The sequence below is a fragment of the Strix uralensis genome, chromosome 3, assembly GCF_047716275.1.
Source record: "Strix uralensis isolate ZFMK-TIS-50842 chromosome 3, bStrUra1, whole genome shotgun sequence".
In the NCBI taxonomy this organism is placed as follows: domain Eukaryota; kingdom Metazoa; phylum Chordata; class Aves; order Strigiformes; family Strigidae; genus Strix; species Strix uralensis.
The window spans coordinates 89,348,197-89,375,252 of NC_133974.1; the positions used below are offsets into that span (position 1 = coordinate 89,348,197).

Below are 27,056 nucleotides of genomic sequence, written 5' to 3' on the forward strand. Positions count from 1 at the left end.
GGGGCATCCTTGGTCTGTTTTCTTGTACATGCATGTATTTATGTATATACACACACAAATATACCTTTTTCTTCCACTTCATTTTCTCTAGGAAAGACTCTTGTGCTGCTTTTCCAAAAGAAATTGCTGATAAACTTCAGGATAGATTGTGATCTGAACTCAAGTTCACTCCACTGGTGACAGAGCATCATCATGTTTTTTCCTTTTAGTAACTGTATGCCATTCTGCTGATATTCAGAAAATCAGAGAATCAGAGTATACCCAGTTCTGAAAGTTAATGTTGTAGAAGGGGAAGTGTTTCAGCCCCTCTTAAGAATACACACTAAGCAGCAGTTCTAGAACTGTGTCAGACTTGGTTCTTTATTATCCTACATACGGAATAGTGCTTTATATTTTGGAGCTAGTTCGTGCTCATCTTGTATTCCCTTTGTCCTAGTGTAAGTGACAGTGCAAGATGACTTAGTAAATGCCTAAAGTTTACCTTGTGAAGAGACATGTGAAACCTTTTTCTTCCGTTACACATATTACAACACTGCGCTTCCACTGACCTGCAGTCAGTGATCCTTCTTTTGGCATGCCACTGTGGAACAGAAAATCAGTCCATGATGCTTACTAAAAATTAATTAAAATAGAATAAATGCTTCCTTTGATTTAAAAATAACTTCTGAAACTTTTACATTACAAACTCATAAGCAAGTTGAAGGGGAGAAATCCAAAACATTTCATGTACAAATAAAAATTCTCTGTGGAGTGCTGAAAGCCAAAATGAAAACTGAAGATAACCATGAGACATTTATTACAGTTCAGAATGGTTTACTAGAGTTTAGGCATCATTTCAGATGATGAGCTTGTTTGTTGTTTTTATATTTGGACTTCATTAAATGCATTTAATTAAATCTATTGTAAATCTGTTTTATTCCCAAGGGGCTGGTTAATGTAATCTTCCTGTTTGCTTATAAAAAATATCAACCAATGGTTCCTGCACTAGTTTTAATCACTGTTTATTTTTAGCCCTAGTAAAGTGCATTTTGTCCGTTTAGTTTATTGTGCAAACTCCTTAGGGAGATGGTTCTTCGTCTTTGTGTCCTATGTAGAAGAAACTGTATATTCATTATTGCTGTGTTTTTTAAAATTTAAAAAAAAAAAAAAAGCTGCTTGAAGGTTAGTTAGGCTGACCTTCATGAGGAAGAAATAAATGTAGCTGTAAGACTTGACTGTATACTTTCAGATGATTTTCTTACAGTGATATTCTCTCTTAACCTTCTGACTTTTGATTGTTAAGATCTTTTAAGTTTTCCAAGTAGTTTGTTTTTTTGATCTCTCCTGTCTCTTAGGCTACCAATGGTAAAAGTGATCAGGGTATGTAAAGGAACGAGGATAAAAATTTGCAACTGTTAGTGGTAAAAATTAGGAAATTATAAGCCTACAAGGAGGCAGAAATTAAGAAAATGACAAGGGCCTTAGATGATTAAAAAATATAAGTCTACCTGAGATTAATGTTTTGCAGAGATAGGCAGTAATTTATAACAAAAACTGGAAGAACATGCTGTGTATGTACTGTGAACGAATTTTGCTGTGAAAGTATACACAAAGTGTACCTATAAGTAAAGACTAAATAATTGGCAGTATTTACTGTGCACACTGCATTCCAAAGTTAAACACATTAGGTAGTAAGATGCACAAGACTTTGCATGCGAATGTCATTTATTTGTCTTTTACAGCCCTTCTAGACAAGAAATGGCTGATATGAGATCATTAAAGCTGTATGGAGTCTACCCTAGGTTTGATCCGAGTTGTGTTTTACTGGAAAATAATCCTTGATGAATCAAGTAGTTATCTGTCCACCCAAAATTCTCATGATAGGTTGTACTGATAGAATTTGAAAGAATATTGCCTTTTGGGGAATGGTTCCTGTTTGTTAGTGCTGCAGGTTAAGGATGTTCAATTGTTCCCTCTCCTGCCTTTTCAGAAAGGGCTGTAGAGCACAGACTAGAGCCAGTGCCCCTTCCTCTTTACTGTTCACTTTTCAGAACTGTGCAATTTTGAAAATATGCATGTCTGTAGTTCATATCTTCCAAACTGATCATTGATTTTTTTTTTTTAATGCCATCTGAGAAAAGTAAAGGAGTTGTGTCTCAGCATTGTCTAAAAAGAAGAATCATCTAAAATCAGTGGGGATTAGAAAATATTGTTCTTCATCTGACCTTATTTAGCTGTTCAGTGGACATGGGGATTGGTACTAATTACTCAGTCTGCAAGTGTATGTGCACTAAATTGCAGCTGAGAATAGGCAGTCAGCACGCTTAAAGTTCTTAGTGTACAAGGGCCCTAAGGGGAAACGTGGGAATGTGATCTTCATACTGTAAAGCTGTCATAGCGAAGAAGGATTAGGATGGTTCCTGCAGACCAAAATGCAGATTACAGGTACTGGGGAAAGATCATTGTGCTGCTAGGTCAGCTTCAGCTAGTGTAATGTTGAGCCAGAGCCTGGAAAAGTGTGTTCAGCTTGACTTACAAATTAAAAATGGCCAACTGAAACAATTTTGATGGAAAACATGATAGAAGTTGCAGCAAATAAGAGAAGGCAAAAACATGATTAGCTTGGAAAGTAGAAGTAGACTAGGATTATATGTAAAAAGCTGAGAATATTTGGTGCTGTGTAAGAAAGATGCATCCCATTCAGCAGAGTACCACAATGAGTGCGTAGCCTCATGCTAACAAGTTGACCTCTGTGCCATGAAAAGGAGACCAGAACAGAGAGAGGCCCAGTTTCTAATGATTTACAGTATGAACCAACAGAGCTCAATTTAATGTTCAGTTGAGGATGTGCTGCTCCTCTTTTTTGCTTTCATTAGCTACGAGGACAGTAAATCTAGAGCAAACAGAAGACAACACAGCATAGCTTGGCACTTAGTCAACCTGTAGAATTCACCCCAGGAAGCAGCCTCCAAGTCAAATGCTTATAGCTAAGTGATTTTTATGACTACTAATAACAGTTGTAGCTATGCAAACTAAGTTAATAAGGCAACCAAATCTATACCTTAAGGCATTCACCTTCAGGGTCAGGAAGGAACTGTTTCTGTCCAGCTACTGGTCTCATTTGAAGACTGTTCTGGCACCTTAAGAATTCTTTTCATGTATTCCTGATAAAAATGATGGTTGTTGCTGTCATAAAATAATTTTAAAACCTCAGCAGGACATTTTTATTATTAACATGAAAGTAAGACAGGTGTTCATGTATTGTGACAGAGGTTAGAAAGACCAACCTTGTTAAATTTATAGAGAGGTCACTCCTGCTGATGCATAGCTTATGCAGAGCTGCCTGGGATTTTTTTTTTCCTTTAAAAACTGCATACTGACTCCTCTGGAAATGAGACAATTTCATGGCAGCTCCCATTAGCACCGATAAGTGTCAAATTAGCTATAGCCCCATCTCCATGTTGTTACCACGAAAAAGGAACACCTGCAAGGGGCTATTAATAGTAGGGACAGAAAAGGGGAAGGCAGCTACACAAAGCCAAAGGGCAATGCAATTCAGCATGACTGTTACATTGTGAGATGGTGGATTAGGCCATGGTTTTTGCAATTCACTGCCAAGGTGGAAGTTTTCAGTATGGAAGTTGAGGCTAAATGCTGTTTAGCTGTGGGAAAAGAGGAACATGATATTGTTATGCTTTTTGACTTGAGATGTTGACTGGTGCCAAGGTCTTGCAAGGTACTTGCATTGAAAGGATATGCTGTTGACTTCTGAAGAATGTATCAACATCTCTGCTTGTGGGAATGAAATAAGAGCGTTTCCTAGGCAGGTGCAAGGCTTGCAGTTCTGAGCCTTTTCCAGATGAAATTCAGCCCCCTAAAAGTGCTTTTCTTGCAACAACACTCTGTTGGTACTTCTCTTGTTTTCACTTCTGTACATCTTTAGTGCATTTTTGTACTAAGTAATAACCAATTGTGTTTACATTTAGCCCCACTGAACCCTTCTGAGCATACAGTGTAACTTTTGAGCAGCTCTGCATTCAACCTCACGTAATGGCTCCTATTCTGGCTTTCCTAGCCTAATCTAAGTCTTAGGACTCAGATACATGATCAGCTTGATAACTTTTTAGCAAGCTTACTAATACATGGTAACTATGAATGCATGTTCATAGTTTACAGCAAATGCAAGATAATTTAATTTGGTTTCTTTGACTTAGTTCTAGAAAAGTGATTGTAAGATAAATTGCGATTACTTTGCATTTGCCACAGGTTAAGTGTGTGGATGTGGACAGCTGTTATGACTCCACACAGCAATTTCTTTCTGTGCTTGAGCCCTTATAACCTCATACAATGTCAGTCAGAATTCAGAAAGAAAACTGGCTCCTAGACAGCATTCCAAATGATGAGTTGAATGCTTCACCTGAGTATGTGCAACTTCAATGATTTTTAATTTCACTGTGAGCATTTAAGCTGATAACAACATTTTAAGAACAAAATTTCATGCAGAAGACTGGGTACTTTGCAGTCCTAAATGCTTCCAGTGGAATCGAGCCCAAACAGAGAAAGCAGAAAAGATGCTTTTTTCTTCAGGCATGAGACAAATTGCTCTTTTGAAGATGAGAGGTCTTACTAGAATGCAGGTAATACACTGGAAGATGTGTTGTAGCACTGGTTAAGCTAAACTGAAATGGTGGGAAGGAATGCATCATTTTAATGACTAGACACTGAGGTCTAAACACAGTATTTTTTTTTCAAAGCTTTCTTTGCTGCCTGCAGGATTCAGTGGATTTTCAGAAGAGCTGAGAGTACTTGGAGCCTTAGACCTGTCTTGAGAGATGCAAATTTAACAAAGCATTCAAATGCACACCTTAAGTTTTATTCCGCTAAGGATGGATCAGGATATACAAGAGTCTCCTCAGAGTCTTTTCAGATGATGAGTTTTTAATATTTCATGGAGACAGCAAAAGAGAAAGCTGTGTAAGAAATATTAACAATCATTGGTGTCAGAGGTTAACTTGATTAATCAGTTTTTAAAAATGTAGTTCTATGTGAAGGTGATTTAGGAAAGCATATGGAAAAGGATACTACAGAATAAATCTTCAAACTTAGAATATTTGATGAGTTGAGAAAGATTTCTCAGTCATTCTCAAATTTCCCAGGCTTTTGTGTTACTTGGTCCAAAATGTGACTGTGAAAATGTGCCTGGCTTCTAAAAGAGTTGACTCTACTCTCCAAGCAGCTCTTCTGTATTTGTTCAAAAGTTCATGCCTCACGCAAGATTCAAGTCCTCTGGTTCCTTCCTTTATAAGGTACATTACTGACAGTCTTATGACCCAACACACAGAGAAAACAATTTGTATTGTGGTATCTGCCAGCACTAATATGATTAAACTTTTGACAGCAGTTTATAGAAGAGCTGATATTCATAATTTCTTTCTGTTGGGGGAACCACTGGAATAGTACCCCTTTCTAAATAGATTCAAGGCATTTGTTAGATCCCTGGGGATCAACCTCATGCACCTTTCCATGAGCAGCCAGGTAAGAGACCCGTCAGATGTGTACTGATCTTACGCCCCAAAAAGGTCAGATCTTGAGGTGATTATATGTGTGGGCTGAATTTGCGTTATGCCATGTTCTTATGCATAATCATTGCAGGAATCTCTAAGCCTGTCAGATTTTTTTCATACTGGAAATGAAGTAGTTCTCTCTCCTCATGTTTTCATGGTGAAACCCGATCATATGTCTTTTTAAATAAAGGCTAATGATCCGGTTCATACACCTATGTGTGGAAAAACTAATGGTGTTTTTTATTGCTTAGTCTCTTGCTAGCTGTAGAAGGAGGTTGCTTTCTGGGTCAATAATGCCATTTAAGTTAAGCCCACATGCTGACACACTCTGGTAGCTTCTAGAGCTCTTCTTGTCAACTGACAAGTGAAAGGTCAATGGCTTACAGATTGCTGTTTGTGATAGGGAAACAGCTACAGTAAGATTTGAACTTCTTATGATGTCTTGACGTTGCTGGCAGGTTAGTAACTGATCAGAGAAATGAAAGTTTGTTTTCATAACAAATATATTACTCCTGCACACAGTGAACTAGAGAGAATTGTGCCTCAGCTTCAAAAGTGCAGTCATTCATTTAGCTGCTGCCCTGCTCATCTTTCATAGTCTGCACACACTCTTCATTGCGGTACTAGTTATTTTAGCACAATTAACCTGGCTGCTGAGGCCTTGAAAGGTAGCTGATGCAACAAGGGATTACAGTGTGGTAGCTGAATCTGGATGTATGAAATCAACTGGTACTGAGCCACACAAAAGAAAGGCCTTTTCTCTTGCAAAATGGTACTAATCTGATAGCAAAAAAAAGTTACAGTAGAAAAAGATCCAATTAATTTCCATCTGCGCAGCTTTATAATGCAGCAGCAAAATATACAGGTAATTAAGAGAATTAACAACTTTGTAAGAGTAGATTTTAAAAAAACTTCTGAAAGCTAGAGGCAGCCTTAGCTTTTCCAGATTGCCATGTTATTGTCGTCTTCACAAGAAAGGAAGCAGTTTTATTGTGTTGCTGCACAGTATCTTTTTGCATTGATGAAATGCCTGGAGACACAAAATTGAGACCAGAACCCTCTTTGCTAGCTGCTGTTCCTATTTTTCATTTGCAGAGCAAGTATGGGAATATACTGACCGGGAAACCTTACATTGCTCTTTTCTCTGCAGAGACTTGGCTTGTGGAGCTTCATGAACGAGAGACGTATTTGGGTCTAGCTGATGGTGCTTTGCTGCTTTACTCACAAAGAGTAGCTCACAGCCTTGTAGGAGTCTGCCCATGGAGAGTCTGTTTCACTGAGGGAGGGTGGGATATGGAAGGGTGAGCAGATTTATGTTCCAGGATGGCTATCCTGCATGTGGCTTCCTTGAGGAGGAATAGGAGAGGCTGGCATGATCCTGAATGGACATCAGAAAACATTGAGGGTATTGAGGTAGGCGAATTATGATATCTGTTGTGTTTTTGTAACAAGGTAGAGGCATTATCTTTCAGAAAATAGTTTGATAATGAAGTAGTAGCTAATGAATAACACTTGCAGACTATGTCACTCAGACTAAAGGAGACTTCAGACTAGAACCTGCAACTTCTCTACAGGGTTCACTTGAGGTAGGCATTTGCTGTGCTGAATGCTTCAGATCGTGTAATTTCCCTCCCTCTAAAACTTTTTTCCTCTGCTTAATAAACATATAGGTACATAGTGAGCGAGCAAGAAGCAGGCTTGGTCAATACTATTTCAGACTCAATATAATGATTCCTTTTGATGTAGATAGAGTACTAACTATTCTTTCCATGGATTACTTCAGGAGGGAACCGGCAAACAGAAAAGTGAATTTATTGCTAAGCCAGATCAAAATGAGTCTATAACCCTTACATCTCAGTGGTGGAGGTTGCTTGGGAATGTGCATCAACTTATATTTACCAAGTTATGGTCTGTATGGGAATTTGTTGATCTGGCGAATGACCATTGTCATAGGCTTAATAGAGCAGATTTCCTGTTTTATAATAAAGCTTTCATTGTTGCCAATGCAATTCTTGTTTGATATTGTCTTTGAGGAGAGTGCACTCAAGAAGTAACTCACAGAATTTCAGGCAGTACTGTTGCACTATGGTCTTGGTTTTGTTTGTTTTGCTTTGGTTTTCAGATCAAAAGCTAGGGCAAGAATGTGTGCTGAGTGAGTGAAAGCAAGAGGGAAAATACTGGATGTCTGTGAAAATATTGTCATTATTTACAATGGAAAATAAAGCATAAATAAAAAAATTCAAAAATACTCTTTTGTAAGGCAGAACTCTTAAGAGGAAGAATCAGAGGAAAACATCTTACAGTTTTTGGATGTTTAAGTAGCTGATCTTAAGACATTGTACTGGGTCTGGCTGAGCCGGAATTGGTTTTCCCCTGTAGCAGCCCTCACAGTGCTGTGTTTTATGTTGGGAGCTGGCAGGGTGTTGATAGCACACTGGTGTTGTGGCTACTGCTGAGTAGTGTTTACACAGCACCAAGGCTCTTTCCAACATTTCCCCCCCCCAGTGGGACAGGGTGGGCAAGATCTTGGGAGGGGACACAACCAGGACAGCTGACCCGAACTGACCAAAGGGATATTCCATACCATATGACATCTGCTCAGTATAAAGCTGGGAGAAAGGAGGAAGGGGGTGGGGTCACCCTTGGTCCTCTGAGGCAACCACTACGCGTATTGGAGCCCTGCTTCCTGAGAAGGCCCGACATCGCCTGTTAATGGGAAGTAGAGAATAAATCTGTTTTCTTTTTTTTGCTTCTGCGCGCGGACCTTTGCTTCGCTTTGCTTATATTAAAACTGCTTTTGTTTTACCCACAAGGGTTGTTTTTTTTCCTATCTTATTTTCTTTCCCCTCTTTGCCCTGTTGAGAAAAAAAAGGGGAAGGGGAGGGAAGTGATAGAGTGACTTGGTGGGTACCTGGCATTTAGCCAAGGTCAAACCACCACAGTCTTTTTTGGCGCCCAACGTGGGGCGGGACAACGGCAGTTTTATATTAATTGTGCTATAGCTATAGCAGTTATTAAGCGACAAGCTCTTGTGCTGGTCACGGGTTTGTTTATTGCTCTGCTTATCTTTATTTTGCTAAGCTCAGGAACATGCTGGAAGAAATTGGGAACATCATGAGTGGTTTTATTCTGCAGGCTCCCGAAGTACTTATTAATCCTTATGTTAGCTCTTTGATACTGTTCATTAATGCTATTCGCCTATTGTGGGCTGTGTGGAGCTTGGTAGGTTTTTGGTGTAAGAGAAGGCAAATTTGGGGTGAGAGAATACCAAAATGTGCCCTGAGGCGGCCTGTCCCTGGGTGGCAGGGGGAGTGGAAGGATTTGGGCAGATTCCTAGGGCGGTTATCACCTCCTGTAGCCTGGGATCTTACCTCTGAACAGGCAAGCAACCCCGCAAAATTGACACAACAGCTGATAGAAGGGTGCCTTGCCTATCCCAATGAAAATCAGCAACTCCTAGCGCTGTACTGGGGCCTGGCCTGTGCTTATCAAGCTGCAGTTCAGTGCTCTCAAAGGACTGTGGTGGAGATGGGAACTCAAACAAAAACAACAACAGCAGAGATTGCCCCAGTAGTAAAAAAGAAACAGTGGACAAGGAGAACAACAGGCCCATACCCTCGATTAATAAGGGAGGAGAAAGAAGAGGAAGAAGTGGGTCCTTCAGCAAAGGTGTCAGAAGAGGGAATAACAGAACTCAAACAGGAGGCAGAAACTACCCGGTCCCTGACGTCATCAGAACTGCGAGATCTGCGGAAAGACTATAGCCGCCAGCCAGGTGAGCGGATTGCTGCCTGGCTGCTTCGATGCTGGGATAATGGGGCTGATGCTCAACAGCTGGAAGGTAAGGAAGCCCAACAGCTAGGTTCCCTTGCTAGAGATCGAGGAATTGAAAGGGGAATTGGAAAAGAAACATGAATTTGCAGTCTGTGGAGACAGCTCCTTTCAAGTGTTAAAGCAAGATATCCTTTCAAGGAAGATCTTACGGACAACTCCCCAGGGAAGTGGACTACTGCAGATGAAGTTGTCCAGTACCTGAGAGAATTAGCAGTGCTGGAAGTCATCTATAGTGATCCAGATAATGATGAAGCCCCTAAAAATCCAGAGGATGTCCTGTGCACACAGGCCATGTGGAGGAAGCTGATTAAAGGTGCGCCATCCTCGTATTCTGCGGGCTTGGCTGCGATGTACTATCCAGAAATGGATGTGGGAGAAGGACCAAGATGTACACCAACTGTGGAGGCAGTCTCTTCCTGGCTTCCGAACTTTGAAGAGAGTCTTGGTACCTCCTCATCTCTACGGGCGAGTGCCTTAGGTGTCAGGAGCACCCCAAGAAATCAGTTCTCTTCCACCCCAGTCAGAGGGAAAGGGAAACCTAGGCGCATGACACGTGGCAAACTTTGGTTCTTCCTGGGTGACCAGGGGGAGGACATGAGGAAGTGGGATGGTCAACCCACCTTCAAGTTGGAAGCTCATGTACATGAATTGCGAGGAAAGACACCTGCCAAGAAGAAGACATCCAAGAAGGTTGTTAATGTAGCTGGTGTGAAACCACAAGAAAGTAATCAATGATCTCCCAGATACAGGAAGACTGAGATCACCTCCCTTGGCCCTGATGAAGGAGTCTTCGGCCTGGCACGGCAAGGGTCAGACAGTGAATACTCTGACCAAGAACAGGAATAGAGGGCCCCTGCCTCCAGCCAGGAGGAGGAAAGGGATGATTGGGTGTATTGGACAGTGTGGATTCGATGGCCTGGCACATCAAATCCACAGAAGTACCAGGCTTTAATCGACACCGGGGTACAGTGTACATTAATGCCATCAAGTTATAGAGGGGCAGAACCTCTCTGGATCTCAGGAGTGACAGGGGGTTGTCAAGAACTGTCAGTACTGGAGGCCGAGGTTAGCTTGACCGGGGACAAGTGGGAAAAACATCCCATTGTAACTGGCCCAGAAGCCTCTTGTATCTTGGGCATTGACTACCTCAAGAGGGGGTATTTCAAAGACCCAAAAGGATACCGATGGGCTTTTGGTGTGGCCAGTGTGAACACAGAGAAGGTCAAGCAGTTGTCTAATCTGCCTGGCCTCTCGGAAGATCCTTTTGTTGTAGGCCTGTTGCGAGTTGAAGAACAACAGGTGCCAATTGCTACGAGGACCGTGCACCGACGGCAGTATCGCACGAACCGAGACTCTCTGGTTCCCATCCAAGAACTGATCCGTCAACTGGAGACCCAGGTGTCATCAGTAAGACACATTCGCCTTTTAATAGCCCAATATGGCCAGTGCGAAAGTCTGACGGAGGGTGGAGGTTAACAGTAGACTATCGTGGCCTGAATGAAGTGACGCCACCAGTGAGTGCTGCTGTATCAGATATGTTAGAGCTCCAATATGAACTGGAGTCAAAGGCAGCCAAGTGGTATGCCACAATTGACATTGCCAATGCATTCTTTTCAATTCCTTTGGCAGAAGAGTTCAGGCCACAGTTTGCTTTCACGTGGAGGGGTGTCCAGTATACCTGGAATTGACTGCCCCAGGGGTGGAAGCACAGCCCCACTATTTGTCATGGACTAATTCAAACTGCACTGGAAAAGGGTGATGCCCCTGAACATCTACAGTACATCGATGGCATCATTGTGTGGGGCAACAAGGCAGAAGTAGTGTCCAAGAAGGGACAAAAAGTAATTGAGATTCTTCTGAAAGCTGGGTTTGCCATAAAGAAAAGCAAGGTCAAGGGACCAGCACAGGAAATTCAGTTCTTGGGAATAAAATGGCAAGATGGATGCCGTCATGTGCCTATGGATGTTGTCAACAAGATAGCAACTATGTCTCCACCGACCAACAAGAAGGAAACGCAAGCTTTCTTAGGACTTGTGGGATTTTGGAGGATGCATATTCCAGGTTACAGTCAGCTGGTGAGCCCTCTCTATCAAGTAACCTGAAAGAAGAACAATTTTGAGTGGGGTCTTGAGCAACAACAAGCCTTTGAGCACATCAAACAGGAGATAGCTCGGGCGGTAGCTCTTGGGCCTGTTCGGACAGGACCAGCTGTGTAAAATGTACTTTACACGTCAACTGGGGGGCATGGCCTCACATGGAGCCTCTGGCAGAAGATACCAGGTGAAACTCAGGGTCGACCATTGGGATTTTGGAGCCAGGGATATTGAGGATCAGAAGCCCACTACACTCCAACTGAAAAGGAGATACTAGCAGCATATGAGGGGATTCAAGCCGCTTCAGAAGTTGTTGGTACAGAAGCACAGCTCCTCTTGGCACCGCGATTGCCTGTATTACATTGGATGTTCAAAGGAAACATCCCTTCTACGCACCATGCAACCAGTGCTACCTGGAGTAAATGGGTAGCGTTAATCACGCAACGAGCTCGACTGGGAAAACCCAACCGTCCAGGAATTCTGGAAGAGATCATGGACTGGCCAGAAGGTAGAGATTTTGGAGCACTGCCTGAGGAGGTGGCTCATGCCCAAGAAACACCACCATATAACGAGTTACCAGAAGATGAAAGGCGGTATGCTCTGTTTACTGATGGATCCTGTCGTGTGGTAGGAAACCATCGAAAGCGGAAAGCTGCTGTGTGGAGCCCCACAAGACAAGTCATTGAGGCCACTGAAGGAGAGGGCGAGTCAAGTCAGTTTGCAGAAGTAAAAGCGATCCAACTAGCCCTAAAGATTGCTGAACGAGAAAAGTGGCCAGTAGTGTATCTCTACACTGACTCCTGGATGGTGGCTAACACCCTGTGGGGGTGGCTACAGGAGTGGAAGAAGACCAATTGGCAGTGCAGAGGTAAACCCATCCAGGCTGCTGCACTGTGGCAGGACATCGCTGCCCGAGTGGAAAACGTGGCTCTAAAGGTACGTCATGTAGATGCTCACGTGCCCAAAAGCTGTGCCACCGAAGAACATCAAAACAATGAGCAAGTAGACAAGGCTGCCAAAATTGAAGTAGCTCGGCTGGACCTGGACTGGGAGCGCAAGGGTGAGCTATTTGTAGCTTGATGGGCCCATGAAACATCCGGGCACCTCGGGAGAGATGCAACGTACAGATGGGCTTGTGATCGAGGGGTGGACCTGACCATGGAGGCCATCTCACAGGTCACTCATGAATGTGAAACATGTGCTGCAATCAAGCGAGCCACACGAGTAAAGTCTCCCTGGAACAGAGGGTGATGGCTGAGTTTTCAATATGGTGAGGCCTGGCAAATTGACTATATTGGACCATTGCCACGAACACGCGAAGGCAAGCGCTATATACTCAGCATGGTGGAAGCAACTAGTGGTTGGCTTGAGACGTACCCTGTAAATCATGCCACTGCCCGAAATACCATCTCAGGTCTTGAAAGGCAAATTTTATGGTGACATGGTTCTCCTGAAAGAATCAAATCAGACAATGGGACCCATTTTCGAAATAATCTTATAAACTCCTGGGCAAAGAAACACGGCATTGAGTGGGTGTATCACATCCCTTATTACCCACAAGTGTCTGGAAAGATTGAAAGATACAATGGACTGTTGAAGACTATGTTGAGAGCATTGGACAATGGGGGATGGAAGCACTGGGATATAAATTTAGCAGAAGCCACTTGGCTAATTAACACCAGAGGATCTGTTAACCGTCCTGGTCCTGCCCAAACAAAACCCCTTCATACGGTGGGAGGAGATAGGGTCCCTGTAGTACACACAGGGAAATGGCTGGGGAAGACAGTGTGGATTGCTCCTCCCTTGGGAAAAGGCAAGCCCACTCGTGGGATTGTTTTTGCTCAGGGACCTGGATGTACTTGGTGGGTAATGCGGGAGGATGGGGCTACTCAGTGTGTGCCTCAAGGAGATTTAACCTTGGGGGGAAAATAATCTGTGGGCTGAGTTGTATGTTGCAGGAAGTGATGGAGGAAGTAGGAACGACGAAGAGTGAAAGGGATATTCCATACCATATGACGTCTGCTCAATATAAAGCTGGGAGAAAGGAGGAAGGGGGTGGGGTCACCCTTGGTCCTCCGAGGCAACTACTACGCGTATCGGAGCCCTGCTTCCTGAGAAGGCCCGACATCGCCTGTTCATGGGAAGTAGAGAATCAATCTGTTTTCTTTTTTTTGCTTCCGCACACAGACCTTTGCTTCGCTTTGCTTATATTAGAACTGCTTTTGTTTTACCCACAAGGGTTGTTTTTTTTCCTATCTTATTTTCTTTCCCCTCTTTGCCCTGTTGAGAAAAAAAAGGGGAAGGGGAGGGAAGTGATAGAGCGACTTGGTGGGTACGTGGCATTTAGCCAAGGTCAAACCACCACAGACATTCAGTGATTTGTAAAATATTTCATTTAATGTTATAGTCTCTTTTATACACTTCTATACACTAAAGAAAGTGGAAGAATTCTGTTAGTTTTCAAAATTAATTTGTAAGTTAGAGTTCTTGCCTCAACCTGTAAGAATTGATAAGAGTAGGTCAAGCTCAGGAAAAATGAGGTTGCTTATTTCCTGGGAAAGATTTGGTATTCTATACATACGTCAGAAGACACACACATGGGAATGATGGACTGTGAGAGTGTGAGATGGAACTAACTGTATCATATCAGTTTTGATGGGAGGATGTGCGCATGTCTACAAATTGGGATTTCATCTGTGCTGAGGACTGCACGGATCTGTTTTAAATAGCTGTCTTGTTTATGGAGGAACAGGGGAGGTGGCTGCATCAGTCAAAGGCCATCTTTCTTTCGGACACCGGGAAGCTGGAGGTTACAATTAAGCTCTAGGTGCTGTCATGGTAACTAAGTAATGTTTAAGTAAAAGTAGTTTATGCTAAATACAGTCTGGCTCTTCCTTGTTAAATGCAAAGCATAATCAGCATTCCTGCCATCCTAGTGATTCCCCCTTTGAAAAACCTCACTCTAAGGTGCACTGTTTTGTGTTTAGACACAAAATCTGTGCCATTATGGTAGCCCCTTTTGCTAGATCTATATTTCAGATTTTGTGTGCAAATCCGAATAAAGCAGGAGCAAAGCATGCCCCAGGACCTTTCCTAAAGTTTCAGTATTCACAGTGAATAGTGAATTGCCTTTGCTAAGCAGTATTTGGTAAATCTACATCTAAGAAAAGAGACTGAATGCAGCAGACTTACATGTCCTTTTTCTGCCTGTTCCTCATAGAACACATTCTTTTGACAGGAAAGGACTATCAGGAATTGCTGTCTTGCTCTTGGCTCACAAAGTGTCTGTATCGGGGGTTGCAGTGATCTTGAGCTATAACAGCTTAGTACTCTGCTATGAGAGAAAAAGGTCATAATCAAATGGCAAGATGTTGTAAGACTATACCAGTGCCCTTAGCTACAGGAACTTGCTACTGTTTCAAAATTATTTTTTCTAAAGGTGGATTTTGTCCTGAATAATTCCTTAAATGTCACCTCTGTTGTAGTGAGTGATTTGTGACAGATGCAGAGTACGTCCTTGGTACTCCGTGGTATATTAAAGATGACTGACTTAGCAAATCCCCACCACTTTCAAGTTGCTCTGATTGAATAGTGTAATTTTTCCTTTTTGCCCTATGAAGGATGTGTTAAAATCTATTTGATAGTTGTGTGGGCAGCACAAGATTCCTCTTTCCCTCTACCCTTCTGCTCTTAAAACCCCACTTCAGTTTACTTGTAGTTCAGTAAACCCTCCACCAGATTTACTTCAAAACATTTGAAGCTGTACTTAATGATATTTGAAACTGACTCTTAAGTGTTTCCCTTTCCTAATTTCACATGATAATGTCTCCTAACAACACTTTAAAATTATGAAAATGAAATATAGTAAATGTCAAATTATCCACTTTTTTTGGGGGGGGGGGGGGGGGGGGCATTGAGCCTAGTGGATCCCAGCTGTCACCTTGTCCTTTGAATGCAACCATACAGAAATTTATGCTGCACTTTTTTATTACTGCACAGGACTTAATGCGGGACTTCCGTGTTAGGCAAAAAGGATGAAGTCAGTACTTCCAGAGGGGCTCAGATAAAATAGCCAAATTGTAGGAAGAGGGCCTACAATTTACTGATACATTCCGTTGTTGAGAGATGCCTTTTCTGCATGAAGTAGAACTCTAATATTTCCTTCGTTAACCTCCCTTCTGCTGAAGAGACTGAAGAAGTGTCAGGTCTTGCTCCATTTGTTTTCTGATTCTGCTTTCTATAGGGAAGTTACTGTAATTCCACTGAAATCTGTAGTGGCTGTGAAGCTGGTGGCTTACTGTAGACTTAAGATTTTTATCTTGTTCTGCAATCCACCACACTGTCACATCAGACAATGAACTTTCATACACTAAAGAAAGTGGAAGAATTCTGTTCGTTTTCAACATTAATTTGTAAGTTAGAGTTCTTGCCTCAATCTGTAAGAATTGATAGGAGTAGGTCAAGCTCAGAAAAAATGAGGTTGCTTATTTCCTGGGAAAGATTTGGTATTCTATACATGTGTCAGAAGAAAGACACATGTGAATGATGGACTGTGAGATGCCTCTCCCAGTGTTTGTTTCATCACTCCCATAGACCAGAAACCAGGCTCCTTGAGCCAAACAGGAAGAATAACTTTATCTTGTTATGACTGAGAATAAACTGTGATGAGCCAAAAGGAGTTGGACAGAAGGTAAAGATTAATATTTTAGAAGACCTGGAACACCTGATTGTGCGTAATGGAAAACTTGAAATTAAGCTGCTAAGCTTGTGTTCCACGCAGGTTTATAAGAATTTATGATGTTATTAGTGCGTTAAAGCTTTGAGAGAGGTATCCTTTAGAGCTTCCCTCAACTCATCTTTTAAAGATCATCTTTTTAAGAAGAACCTTTTCATTGGTTAATGTAGACATTTGTTGTCTAAAATAAGTCAGGAAGTAATTTCATCAGTATTTATTGGGTGGAAAATTCAGTGCTGCTCTGAATCAAGAGTGGATTGCCAAAGAAGTAATTCATGAGAGTGTGTGTGTTTATGAAACAGAGCTTTCTATGTTCAGTTTCTTTTTGCTAGTGAGCTTCTCTCCTGAGATTAGGATTTCTGGACACTGAGGACTGCTTTATAGTGAATTTGAACCCAGATTTGTATCTTGAATTTGGCTTCAGTCATGGATACGTTTCTGTGCATCCAGTTCATTTGTCAGTCATTGACGTTAACTAGATTTTGGGGATGCTCCTGAATGCTTCACTACCTCCAGAGCAAAGGATGTTTCACATCTTTCACAAATGCTAACTTCCATTTGTACCGTTATTTCAGTTAGGAGTCCTCAGTTACAAGCTTTAGAAACATCAGTGAGCTTGGCTGTAAAAAGCCCTTATGTAAATATAACCTTGTACTCTATGGTGGCAAGTCTTATGCACAGAGTGACTCTTAACTGGAACAGGAAAAGAATCTAACCTGGCTGACACCTGTGGTTTAGTTGCAGAGCATCTTTTTCCTATGAAGTAGAGAACTGAAATCATGACTTATCTCCAGCTCTTGCTGTATACTGTCAGAAAACAGTGAAAGAGGAGGTTAATGGATGCCTTGCTTTTATGAGACAGGAGAAAAAAATGGGGCCTTGGGAGGGACATCTGTCTTGTTCTATGTGCACTTAAAAGGTTTTTATTGAGGCATGAAGGGTTGCGTTGTTCCATGCTTTGTCTTTCTGTTGCTTATCCAGGCAGTGATGTGCTGCCAACAATTCAGTGAAGGAATTTCTTGAAATATATCCTATTAACCAATCTTAAAACTCATGTATGTGCTATGTGGGTACTCTCAGAAGAGAACAGAAAGGGAATTGAGGAACCCATTCTTCTTTTCCCCCTTAAATCCAGAAACAATATCTAATGAGAGAGACAGTGACACCGAAGATACAGATTTACATGAACTGTACTTGTCAGGCATATGTTATTGGGGAGAAAAAAAAAGGCATAAAAAAAAGAACCTGAGTTTGTTAATGTTCAAAGTGTAATTTTGCCTGTGTCTTTTGAACTGGGATGGGGGAAAAAAAATATATTCTCTAAGAGCTTTAGAAATTTCTGTGCTATGAGTATTTTTCCTTAAATTCTTGCTATATCCTGGGTGCATTTACTCAAGTTTGTGTATGAATGGACTTCAGCGAGCAATGTCAGAGGAGAAAGGGATAATTTGATACTGTGACTGGAGGACAGAATAAATGAGATGGTAAGATTACCTCCAAAGCCCACTCTTCAGTTTGGTATAATAGTTTAAATTATTTCTACACTCTCCAATCTATGAGGCAAAAGAAAGAAATGCAATAGAACTGTCTCTAAGTCAGTAATCTCTGGATTTATGAATTATCTGAACTTCTTTCTGCCCACTACTTTATGTATATGTATTGAACTCTGGGAATAAATGAGGATTTATTAGTCAAATATTGTGGGCATGTGTCTAGTGAGGTACTCAGCCTGTGGATTAACCCAGATGTACAAATCTGTGCAGTATAAACAATACTTTGATAAGTACTGGGCACAAAAGGGGTTCTCAGCCTGGCCCAGAATTTGGCATAGCACTGTCTTTGCACTTCATCTCCACTGGCTGCATGACCAAAGGGATAATTGCATAATTAAATCTCAAGTTCCACTTTGTTATCTGGTTCTTGCTTTGATGTAAGGAAAAGATAGCAACAGAGTGACTTGTGGAACTTGTTCAAGCAAAATTTGATGTTCTGCTTGAGGTTGTAAGTGTTGCAGCATCACAAGGTACTTTTGTGGGCTTTTACCTGTATAATATCAAGTGGTGTTGCAGGCTTCCCAGAAAAGTATTGTAGAATGTTTGAAATTCAGGGAAATATTTCAGCTTTCATTGCTTCTGGAGACATTTCACTGTTGAAAAGTCCCACACTGGCAAAGTAAGCAAGTGTTAAAACTGGAAACCATTCCTAGATTAGGAGATCCTGGACTGCGTCTTAAGCCAGTTCTTATTTTGTCTTAATTTGTCTGTCTTGTGTTAGGTAAAATAAGGTATGTTCCCATTTTGGTATCCTTGTAATGCACTGTCAAATAAGAAGTGTCCCTGCTGAGGCAAGCAGTAAATCAATGGAGCGCAAGGACAGGCAGTATGAGAGAGTTCCCACAGAGAAACGGATTTTTGTCCAGGAAGTGTGCCAGCATAGGTAAGGAAACCAGGTGGTGGTGCTGGACCCTCAGTATCAAGAGGGTGCTTAACAAGCCCAACATGCCCCATTGTGAGTGTCCATCCAGGGCAACTGGGAGGGCTTTCCAACATGGCTGCTTACACTGGAATGCTGCTTTTCACAAATAATACATGAATATCAATGTCAACAGTAGCCTCCTGTTTCCTGCAACAAAGCAAGCTGTGTGAATGAAGAGGAAGCAGAGCTGCTGCCTCTCCAGTCGGCTCTGGTGGTCAGTACCATACAGATGTTTCGCAGCTTGCAGTATGAGCAGCTGACCATCCCTGTAGTAATTGGACTGTTGTGTAGGACACGCGGCAAAATAGCAATACTACTGAAAAGCCTACATTTATACAGAAACAACCCCATTCTGGATCTGTCCATAGGATATGCAGTTCCTAAAATGAGTATTATTTATCTCTCCTCTCTCTGTACTACGGATAGTGTGGTACTCCACAAATGCAGGCTTTGTAAATATATTTGATTTCCAGCTTCTTCTTCAGTTCCTTTGCATTTTATTGTAAGAAAATGTGACCTAAATACAGGCTTTATAAGATCTTCATCCCCATTTATTAAAAAGCATTAACATTCCATTTGCTGACTAATACCTATTTCTCTCTGTGTGCATAGGTGAGGGGGAATGGTTTATACTTATATCTTTCTAAAAGAATCTCATGTTTCTTTGGGAAGTGACTATTTGATTATTTTGGAGTGCTTTTATTTAAGAACTAGTTACTCAAAAACTCATGAACCAAGCATCTAATCGGCATTTGAGGAAGCTTGAGAGTAATACCTTTCAGGCAATGTCCACAATCAGTTTGAGGCATTTTATTGCTCTGTTTGCTCTCTGCCGTTCACATTAATGGGACTTGTGGATATGGACATGGATCACCTGAAAGTCTCTATAATCACAGAAACCATTTAGTTACTATGTTTATGCCCATGTCATGATGGATGATTTCTGGGTGTCCCAAACACCAACACACACAAATCCTTTCCTCTTTTGCAGTTGGCTGAAATGCCTCTCTCAAGCTTTCACCATCTTGTAACTTCAGGGAATCTTCTGACACAGTAGAAATGTGCTGCACTGGCCATGGAAATTCATATTTGGAGCTGCGAATCTTTATTTGGCAGAAGATGGGGAGATTATGATTGCAATTGAGATTGCAGTTGAGATAGGTCAACTCATCAACTTCTTAACTGCTGTCAGGTTGTCATGGAAGTGAGTGGCACTTCCTGGCGACACTGTCAGAAACAACAATGGATTAATGATGATCCATCCCTGATTTCCATATATGAATTGGATCGACTAAGATGAGGTTAGGTTTATATTGTGTACTCTGCTCTGAAGGGAGAGCTTTTTAAATCTGTCTGTTTAGCAGTTCCCAACATGGTAGATGATGAAACTGTTTTCAGAATAATTTGAGGGGATAGGGCAGAATCTTGTGCTAGTACATTGCAAATATAAATAGCTTAGCAAAAATTACGGAAAATTTGGGGATTTATTTTTTAGTGAATTCAAATGTATTGGATGCCCCAAGTGGACATACAGAGGTTAGCAGAACACTGAAGAACAAATGTCTGTTTGCCTGCATGCTGGAAATAGAGGGAGGTATCCTGGCAGCCAGCCTAAATTCCTGTGTTTTAACAGTAGTCTGAGATGATTTAAGTCCAGGATTTCAGCTATAGCCTTCTGAGAGCACTGCTCATTCAGTGTAGTGAATCAGTAAATTAGAAGGGCTTGGTGTGTGACTAATATGATAGGGGCTCTTTCAGCAATTTTACTGGTTCCTCATAAAATAGTGGCAAGTTTAGCATTCCTGTTCTTGAAGTATTACAGTTGATTGGCCTAAAAATATGTAAAATAAGATAAACTCTTAGATTATCTTCTTAACCATAGTAGAATGGGTAAAAATTCTCTATAAAAGAAACAGAGGTGGCTTGATAGTTGGTCTAAAAAATGCTGCCATACCACATGTCTTTTCCCCTCCCAAGTACAAATCACAGTTCTTCAACTTTGCCTTTAACTGAAGCGTTTAACGGCTGAAATAAAACAAACCTAAGCGAGAAAGAACTACAGGACGATCTCAAGTACTTTTCTTGATGTGGCTCAGAAAGGTGTTCTGTTGTTATTGTGGTGATAACAATAGGCATGAGAACTGAAAGTGAACAGGTGAGAGACTGGTTCTTGCAGACTTTCTGCAGGGAGAAGGAAGCTGTGCCTTGGACGATTGCTAGCAGTAATTTGGGAGGGTTCTTTTTAGGCATATGTTGCGATTTCGTGACATGCATTGGTGAACAAAAGCTATTTGTGGTTGAAATGAAGGAAGGAGCAAAAGGAAGCTGTTAGGAATTGCATGTAGTACAATAGATGACATCACACCATGGTAAATTCATGCAGAAGTAATAGTCAAGAAACTGAAATCAAAGTTTTGAGGAGGTGCTTCAATAGGGCTGACCCAGCTTTCTCTGAAGTCAATACAGATCTTGCAGTTAATTTGAGGAGAGCTGGGTCACATCTGGTTGAACTCTGTTTCTTTTCCCAGACAATGAAAGGCTGAGATGTGGCTTCCTAACAGGAGAAAAAATGTTAAATGGACCATCAGAAGAATGAAATCACGGGATGTTTAAAACCTTTTAAGAAAGCCAGTGAAAATGATTGGTAATGATCCCAGTTTTCCAGAGAGATGATAAATAGTCTAAGATCCCAAGGGACTCCTTTGTATGCTGTGTGCTGGCTTTTCTAGAGAAAGGTCAACAAAAATACTCAATGCACTAGTGCTGTGTTATTTTACAAAGGCAAACAAGTGTATATTTTTTTTTTTCCCCTGAAGTAAAATATAAATATCTTACACATATCTAAGGTGTGTGTCTTGTACCCTGAGGGAAAACAGAGCAAGGATTATGGTTTACTCTTTCTTTTCCATATGGATGGAAAGTCATAGACATTATTGACATTTCTAGTGATGGGATGAATTTATCCCATTAGTTTTAATGCAGACAGGGTTAGAGATGAGCCAAAGTACTGTAGATTAGCATGACAGAAGCAATAAACTTGTTCATGGAGCAGCAAAGATGTAGTGAATGAAATGCCTCTCTTACTCCATCTGCAACCCAGAGGCACTTCTGGATGAGGAGGGGTCAGCTAGTGAGCTTTAGCTGATGACACTTTTGTTTTTTTCTGTCTTCAGATATCTCAGCTTATGACAGAGACTAGTCGAGAGGCCCTGACTGAAGCAGCATTGAACCGCTACAATGCAGATAAACCCTCCTTGTACAGCTTCCCTGCTTCCCAGAGCACGTATGTTGCCAGTGAAGTATCCACAGGCACCTCGGTGGCAGCATCATTTTTTGCCAGGTAAGAGAGATTTCTCAGATTTTCCTTCTCTGGAAACATAATTTCTTTCAAAGGAGATGATGATTCTGTAGTGAAGAAGTGAGGTTGACAGGCTACAGCACACATGTCAAAACATGGCTATAGATACAGATTCTATTACAAACTTGCGGGAATTACCATGAAAATGTTATTTAATCCGCCTGTATGCAGTTGTCTGTAAGATGGGGATGGTACTTCTACATTCTTCTGTAAAATATCTCTTTAATTCTTGATTTGGTTTAAAATGTGATTGCGCTACTTGTTTTGGTGACGTTTTTAGAGGGGTGTATCCCTGAATGAGAAGGGCCTATCCAAGTAATTTTCTGAGATAGGCAATTAATTATAGAGCTAACTGGAGATGGATATTTCTGTTTGGTGGGTAACCTTCAGGCTTCGTTATTGAATTTTACTTCCATCTAGGGAAATTATCAAGATTTCCACTTTCAGACTGAAAAGTCAAGGTTTCTGATTTCAGTTTCTGTCCCTGTCATGCTGTTGAATTGACCTGAGGGTTAAACTCAGCCTCAGTACACCCTTTCTGTTGAATATTCAGCCAATGTTCCAAAAAATCTCAATGAGAGAAAGTTTAATTAAAAAATCTCATAGCTATCTTAATTAATTTGTTAATAAAAATGGTTTGTTAAAAGGGCGTAGCAGCTAATAAGTGAAATGTCCGCTATCAACAACAGAAATATTTTTCTGTGCAGAAATATGCTCTTTGCAGAACATAATCTTTTTAGCCCAGTTGAATCCTTATGTAACTGAAGAAATTGAAATAATCCTTGTCTTTTAATGCTTTTCAATAATTAGAAGATTGACTTGGGAAGAGTTGTGGAAGTAATGAAATAACAAGAGAATAAACTATTTTTACAGCGCTTCCAATCCAATCTAGTGAGAGATCTGAATTTCAAAACATGGAGTGAACTTTTGAGTGAATGCCTCAGGCATATTCAAATTAATTTACTACCCTTTAGAGAGCCAACTATTAGTAATTCCACGTGATTCTATTTTATTCTAAAGGTAAATGGAAAACTTACAAAGTCATTGGACTTTGTAAATCTGGAAAGAAGATTTTCCTCTCCTATCTTTCCTCACAAACATGAGGACTGCATATGTTCAATCAGTGTCACACAACAAGCGAATCATGTAAAAGGATTAAGAGTAGCATTTTAGAAGACCCAGTAAACATTGTTTGGGGCAGCTCTGCCATTTTTTCTCTACAGATGTGATGCTGCAATAGCAAATGTGAATGATGCCAGTACTCTCGATTTGCTGCCCTTTTCTGTTTAACTGCAGGCAGTTTAAATTAAAATTGCTGAATGTACTTGTAAGGTGATATCTAACTGGAGTACAGATTAGGATTAGCACATATTTAAGCCTGAACTGATTTATGAAGATGGCTTAACTCATTTGTTCTTCATTGTTTCACTGTTTTATGCTGGGAGAATTCATTTGCTCTTAATATACTCTGCTGAAATGTAGGAAACTATTAAATTTACTCAAAACTCCTAGTGTAAATTAAATTTACTCAAAACTCCTAGTGTAAATCACAGCATTTTAAGTATAACTGTTAGTTTCTAGCTGGTGGTGTGAATTCTGGGTACGCTTGGACCAGCAGAGGTCTCATGTTTAGACTCTTTATTTTTAAAATAGACTTAGCAAGACAGAAATGCCTAGTTTAGTTTGGGGTATTGCATGATTAGATTAATATCACTTATATAAATCAGTTTTGTTCTGGACTTCAAGTTATATCATCTGCTGACAGTTCAAGCAGTTTGTCGCTGCTTGACCTTCTAACAAGAAAATCCACAACTTGTTTTCAAAATGTAGATCTCATTAATTTCTGTTTTGCACCTTACGTGTCTATTTGCATTTTTGTAAAGTTGGGGTAAGAAGCGTAAATAATTGTGTATTATAAAATATGAAGTAGAAAGCAGTGGTTGTCAAACTCATTAACATGGTGCACTGTTTACAATATGAAACAGCCATTCATACAAGGCATGTGAATTCTAAACTTTTGCCTTTTCTGATTGTAAGTGGCACATGGAGTAGTGACTACCAACCATGCCTGGGTTTTTTTGAATGTACGTCCCGTACGATGTTTTCGTGGTCAGTAAGTAAGAAATTATTACCCAGAGAGGGAATTTTGCTAATGTGAAGCTGAAGCAAAAAAGAAAAAAATATTATTTTGAAATTTGAATAATATCCCACAGTACTTCACTCTTAAGTTCCCTAACAAGCAAAGCAAACCTCATATGGTGCTCAGATATAAAAGCCATCCATCATCAGGAAAAAAACTCAATTAACTAAAATGCTATAGTATGGAGGAAATGTCAAGGCATCAGCGGGAACTTTTGGTTGTAATTACTTGAGAAATATCAGGAGTGGAATACTGGGAGCTCATAATTTTTCTGTTCTCAGACACTACTATTCCAACAATGATACTCACTTGACTGGCCTACAGCTGGCACTGAGTCATGGAGAAGTGTCTGAAGGCCACAGTGACTTTCTTTTGAAAAGCCAGGACACTTATCAGTTGTCTCAATAATGGACTCTTATGTTTTGTGATCTATAGCTGACAGGTTTCCAAGCCAGCTAAAAGGGCTGCAACTTCTGTGAACCGTAATTTATCGGCATATCACTGCAAGAGAACTTATGGTATGTCAGGATTCCCACGGGACAGTATGTGAATGTTTTAAAGGAACAAACATTGAAAACTGTCCAAAGTGCTCTGCTGGTAGGCTTATGAATATTAGGTGATACAGGTATGAATAATGAATTTCTAGTGGTGATTCTGACACAGAAACTGAATTCAATCGATTGCACTTTTAATGACAAGCACCAAATTTGCCTTTCTGTTGTTCAGGGCTATCACTCATTTTTGTCTCAGATATCCTCCAATCCATGCTAATTTAGCATCATCTTGCTTCTTACTAGTACACATCTGTGATGAAAATAATTCATTTAGTGAATGTGAAATAGTGGTAGGATTCTTTACGCAAAAAGAATCAATCGCAGAGCATTTTAGTATTTTTACAAGTTAACTTTTGCCTCCAGTTTGGATCTTTGTCATAAAAAGCACTGCATTTTTGGGCCATTGCAGTCTAGAGGTGTACTAGCCTCCTGCTTTGTGTCCTCCAAGCACAATGTAGGAGTGTGCCACCTCCAGTTAAGGGAGAAGTGTATGCTGGTGCTGATGCTGCCAAAGAACTGAGCGAAGGACTTTCTGTCACTTGTGTCCCTGGTGTCTCTGTGATGCTCTAGCAGGTCAAGAGGCATTCTACTGAACTTTGTTCCTATCTATGCTGGTTTCTACATGGAGAAAATTTCTGTGACTCTGTCTTCAGCTTTGGTCTGACTACTCTGTAAATAAACCTGCCCTTCTGAGTAAAACTTCTCTGTTGTGACTAGGCTGTAGAGTTTCAATAGTCTCTCAAAGGGTGCTGGCATGGTTCAGGAACTAAAAGTCAAAACTGGACCAGAGCCCTTGAGTTGTCCTTACAGTACCTAGAGGTTCTTGAGATCTTGGTACTGTTCCTTGTTTGCCCTTTCACAGTAAGCTTGCTTTCTTGGAGAGGAAAATTTTATTGTATCAGGCTAATGGAGAAACATAAAAGACCATTTCATTTTGGACCTCAAAAAAGGTAAAAATTTTTGAGAAGGAGATATTTTTTGGTAGTCTTAAAGTTGTTTCCTGTTGCTGGTCAGGAAGTGCAACAGTGTGTCTTGAATAAAAGCCCACCTCAGTCTGAAATCTGATATAGTCATATTTGGATTAATTGAGCCTAATGGGAATGTAGATAATCTTGAAAGTAGCCTGAAAAGTCTGTTCTAGGGATCATTTTCCATGTCTCTATACAGGTTAAACACTAAGCAAAGCCACACAATGCTACTGTTGTAGATATAGCAAGGCATGTTTTTCAAACGAAATGCAGAAATGTCTGGATTTTTAAAAAACTTCGTAATCTGAGACAAAATGAGAATAGAAAACCTTAGCTTCATGTATAACTGACATGCAGCTACTCATCATGGGATAAACTGTAGTTACAGTTACCTTCATTCTTGGAAAAACTTCTGGTGACCCCTTCCACACTCATTCCCTGTCCCTGTGTGGTTTGGCAGCTGGGGGAGGAGGAGGTGAGGCAGTGCCTTGCTGCTGAGGGGTATTGTGAATGTTGTGGTCAAAATGCTGCTGAATGCTCCACAGATTTCGCTTCCACTCCTGAGAATCCTTTTTGGGTCTTTTTAAAAATTCTGGTACATACTGCATGAACTACAAAGCTTATATGAGGACACTACTTGTGGGACCCTCTTGTTAAAGCTGCTGTGCTGTTTTGATGACTTATTGTTCCAGAGACCCTAGAATCTCATGTCTTGCTGTTTTTTGCACACACATGATAAACTATCAGCTTATCACATAACTTTTGATGTTTGCTGTTTTTCATTATAGGTGCAATGTTATGTGACTTTTGTTGAAACTTAAAGTAAGGAGCAAGTCTGTGCAATCTTTCTGCTTATAGGGAAAATTTTTAAAGCCCAAAGGCTTAGAATCCAGGAACACCAGGACTTTTCCTTAAAGACTGTGTATTGTTTTAAATTAATCATACTATTTTAATGTCCTGGCTTGATTTTTTCAGAGGTCTGGGGGAAGTTCACAAAAATGAACTTTTTCTGGCATTGCAGCAGAGGGTTTGTCAGAACATATACAGCAAACCAGGTAGGAAACAGAGATAGCAGCTAGTAGAGAAGGAAATGGGCTGGAGTGGGTATTCCTGTACTGCAGAGCCCAGCTTTGGCTTGGAATCTCCACAGGAGAAACATTTGATTTGTGTCAGTAGTCCGGTTGTAACTGGTGTAGCTGAAGTGTTGTGCTAGCAGATGTGGAGCCGAGTCAGGAATCTCCTCTTGATACTCGTGTAACTTGTGCAGGTACACAGCTGGCTATGCAGGCATACCCAGGGCATTGGTGCTGCCAAGGCCTGAGACACCTCTCAGGAAGAAGCCCATGAATATTGTCA

The 27,056-nt window shown here is 40.9% G+C and overlaps 1 protein-coding gene across 1 annotated transcript in view; it reads left to right on the forward strand.

Moving 5' to 3' along the window:
• KIF26B (kinesin family member 26B) overlaps positions 1-27,056 on the forward strand; it is a 313,904-nt gene that overhangs the window by 104,645 nt on the left and 182,203 nt on the right. The window contains exon 4 of the mRNA XM_074863268.1: positions 21,854-22,020. Coding sequence (XP_074719369.1) covers positions 21,854-22,020 — 167 coding nt within the window. The remainder of the gene's footprint in view (positions 1-21,853; positions 22,021-27,056) is intronic.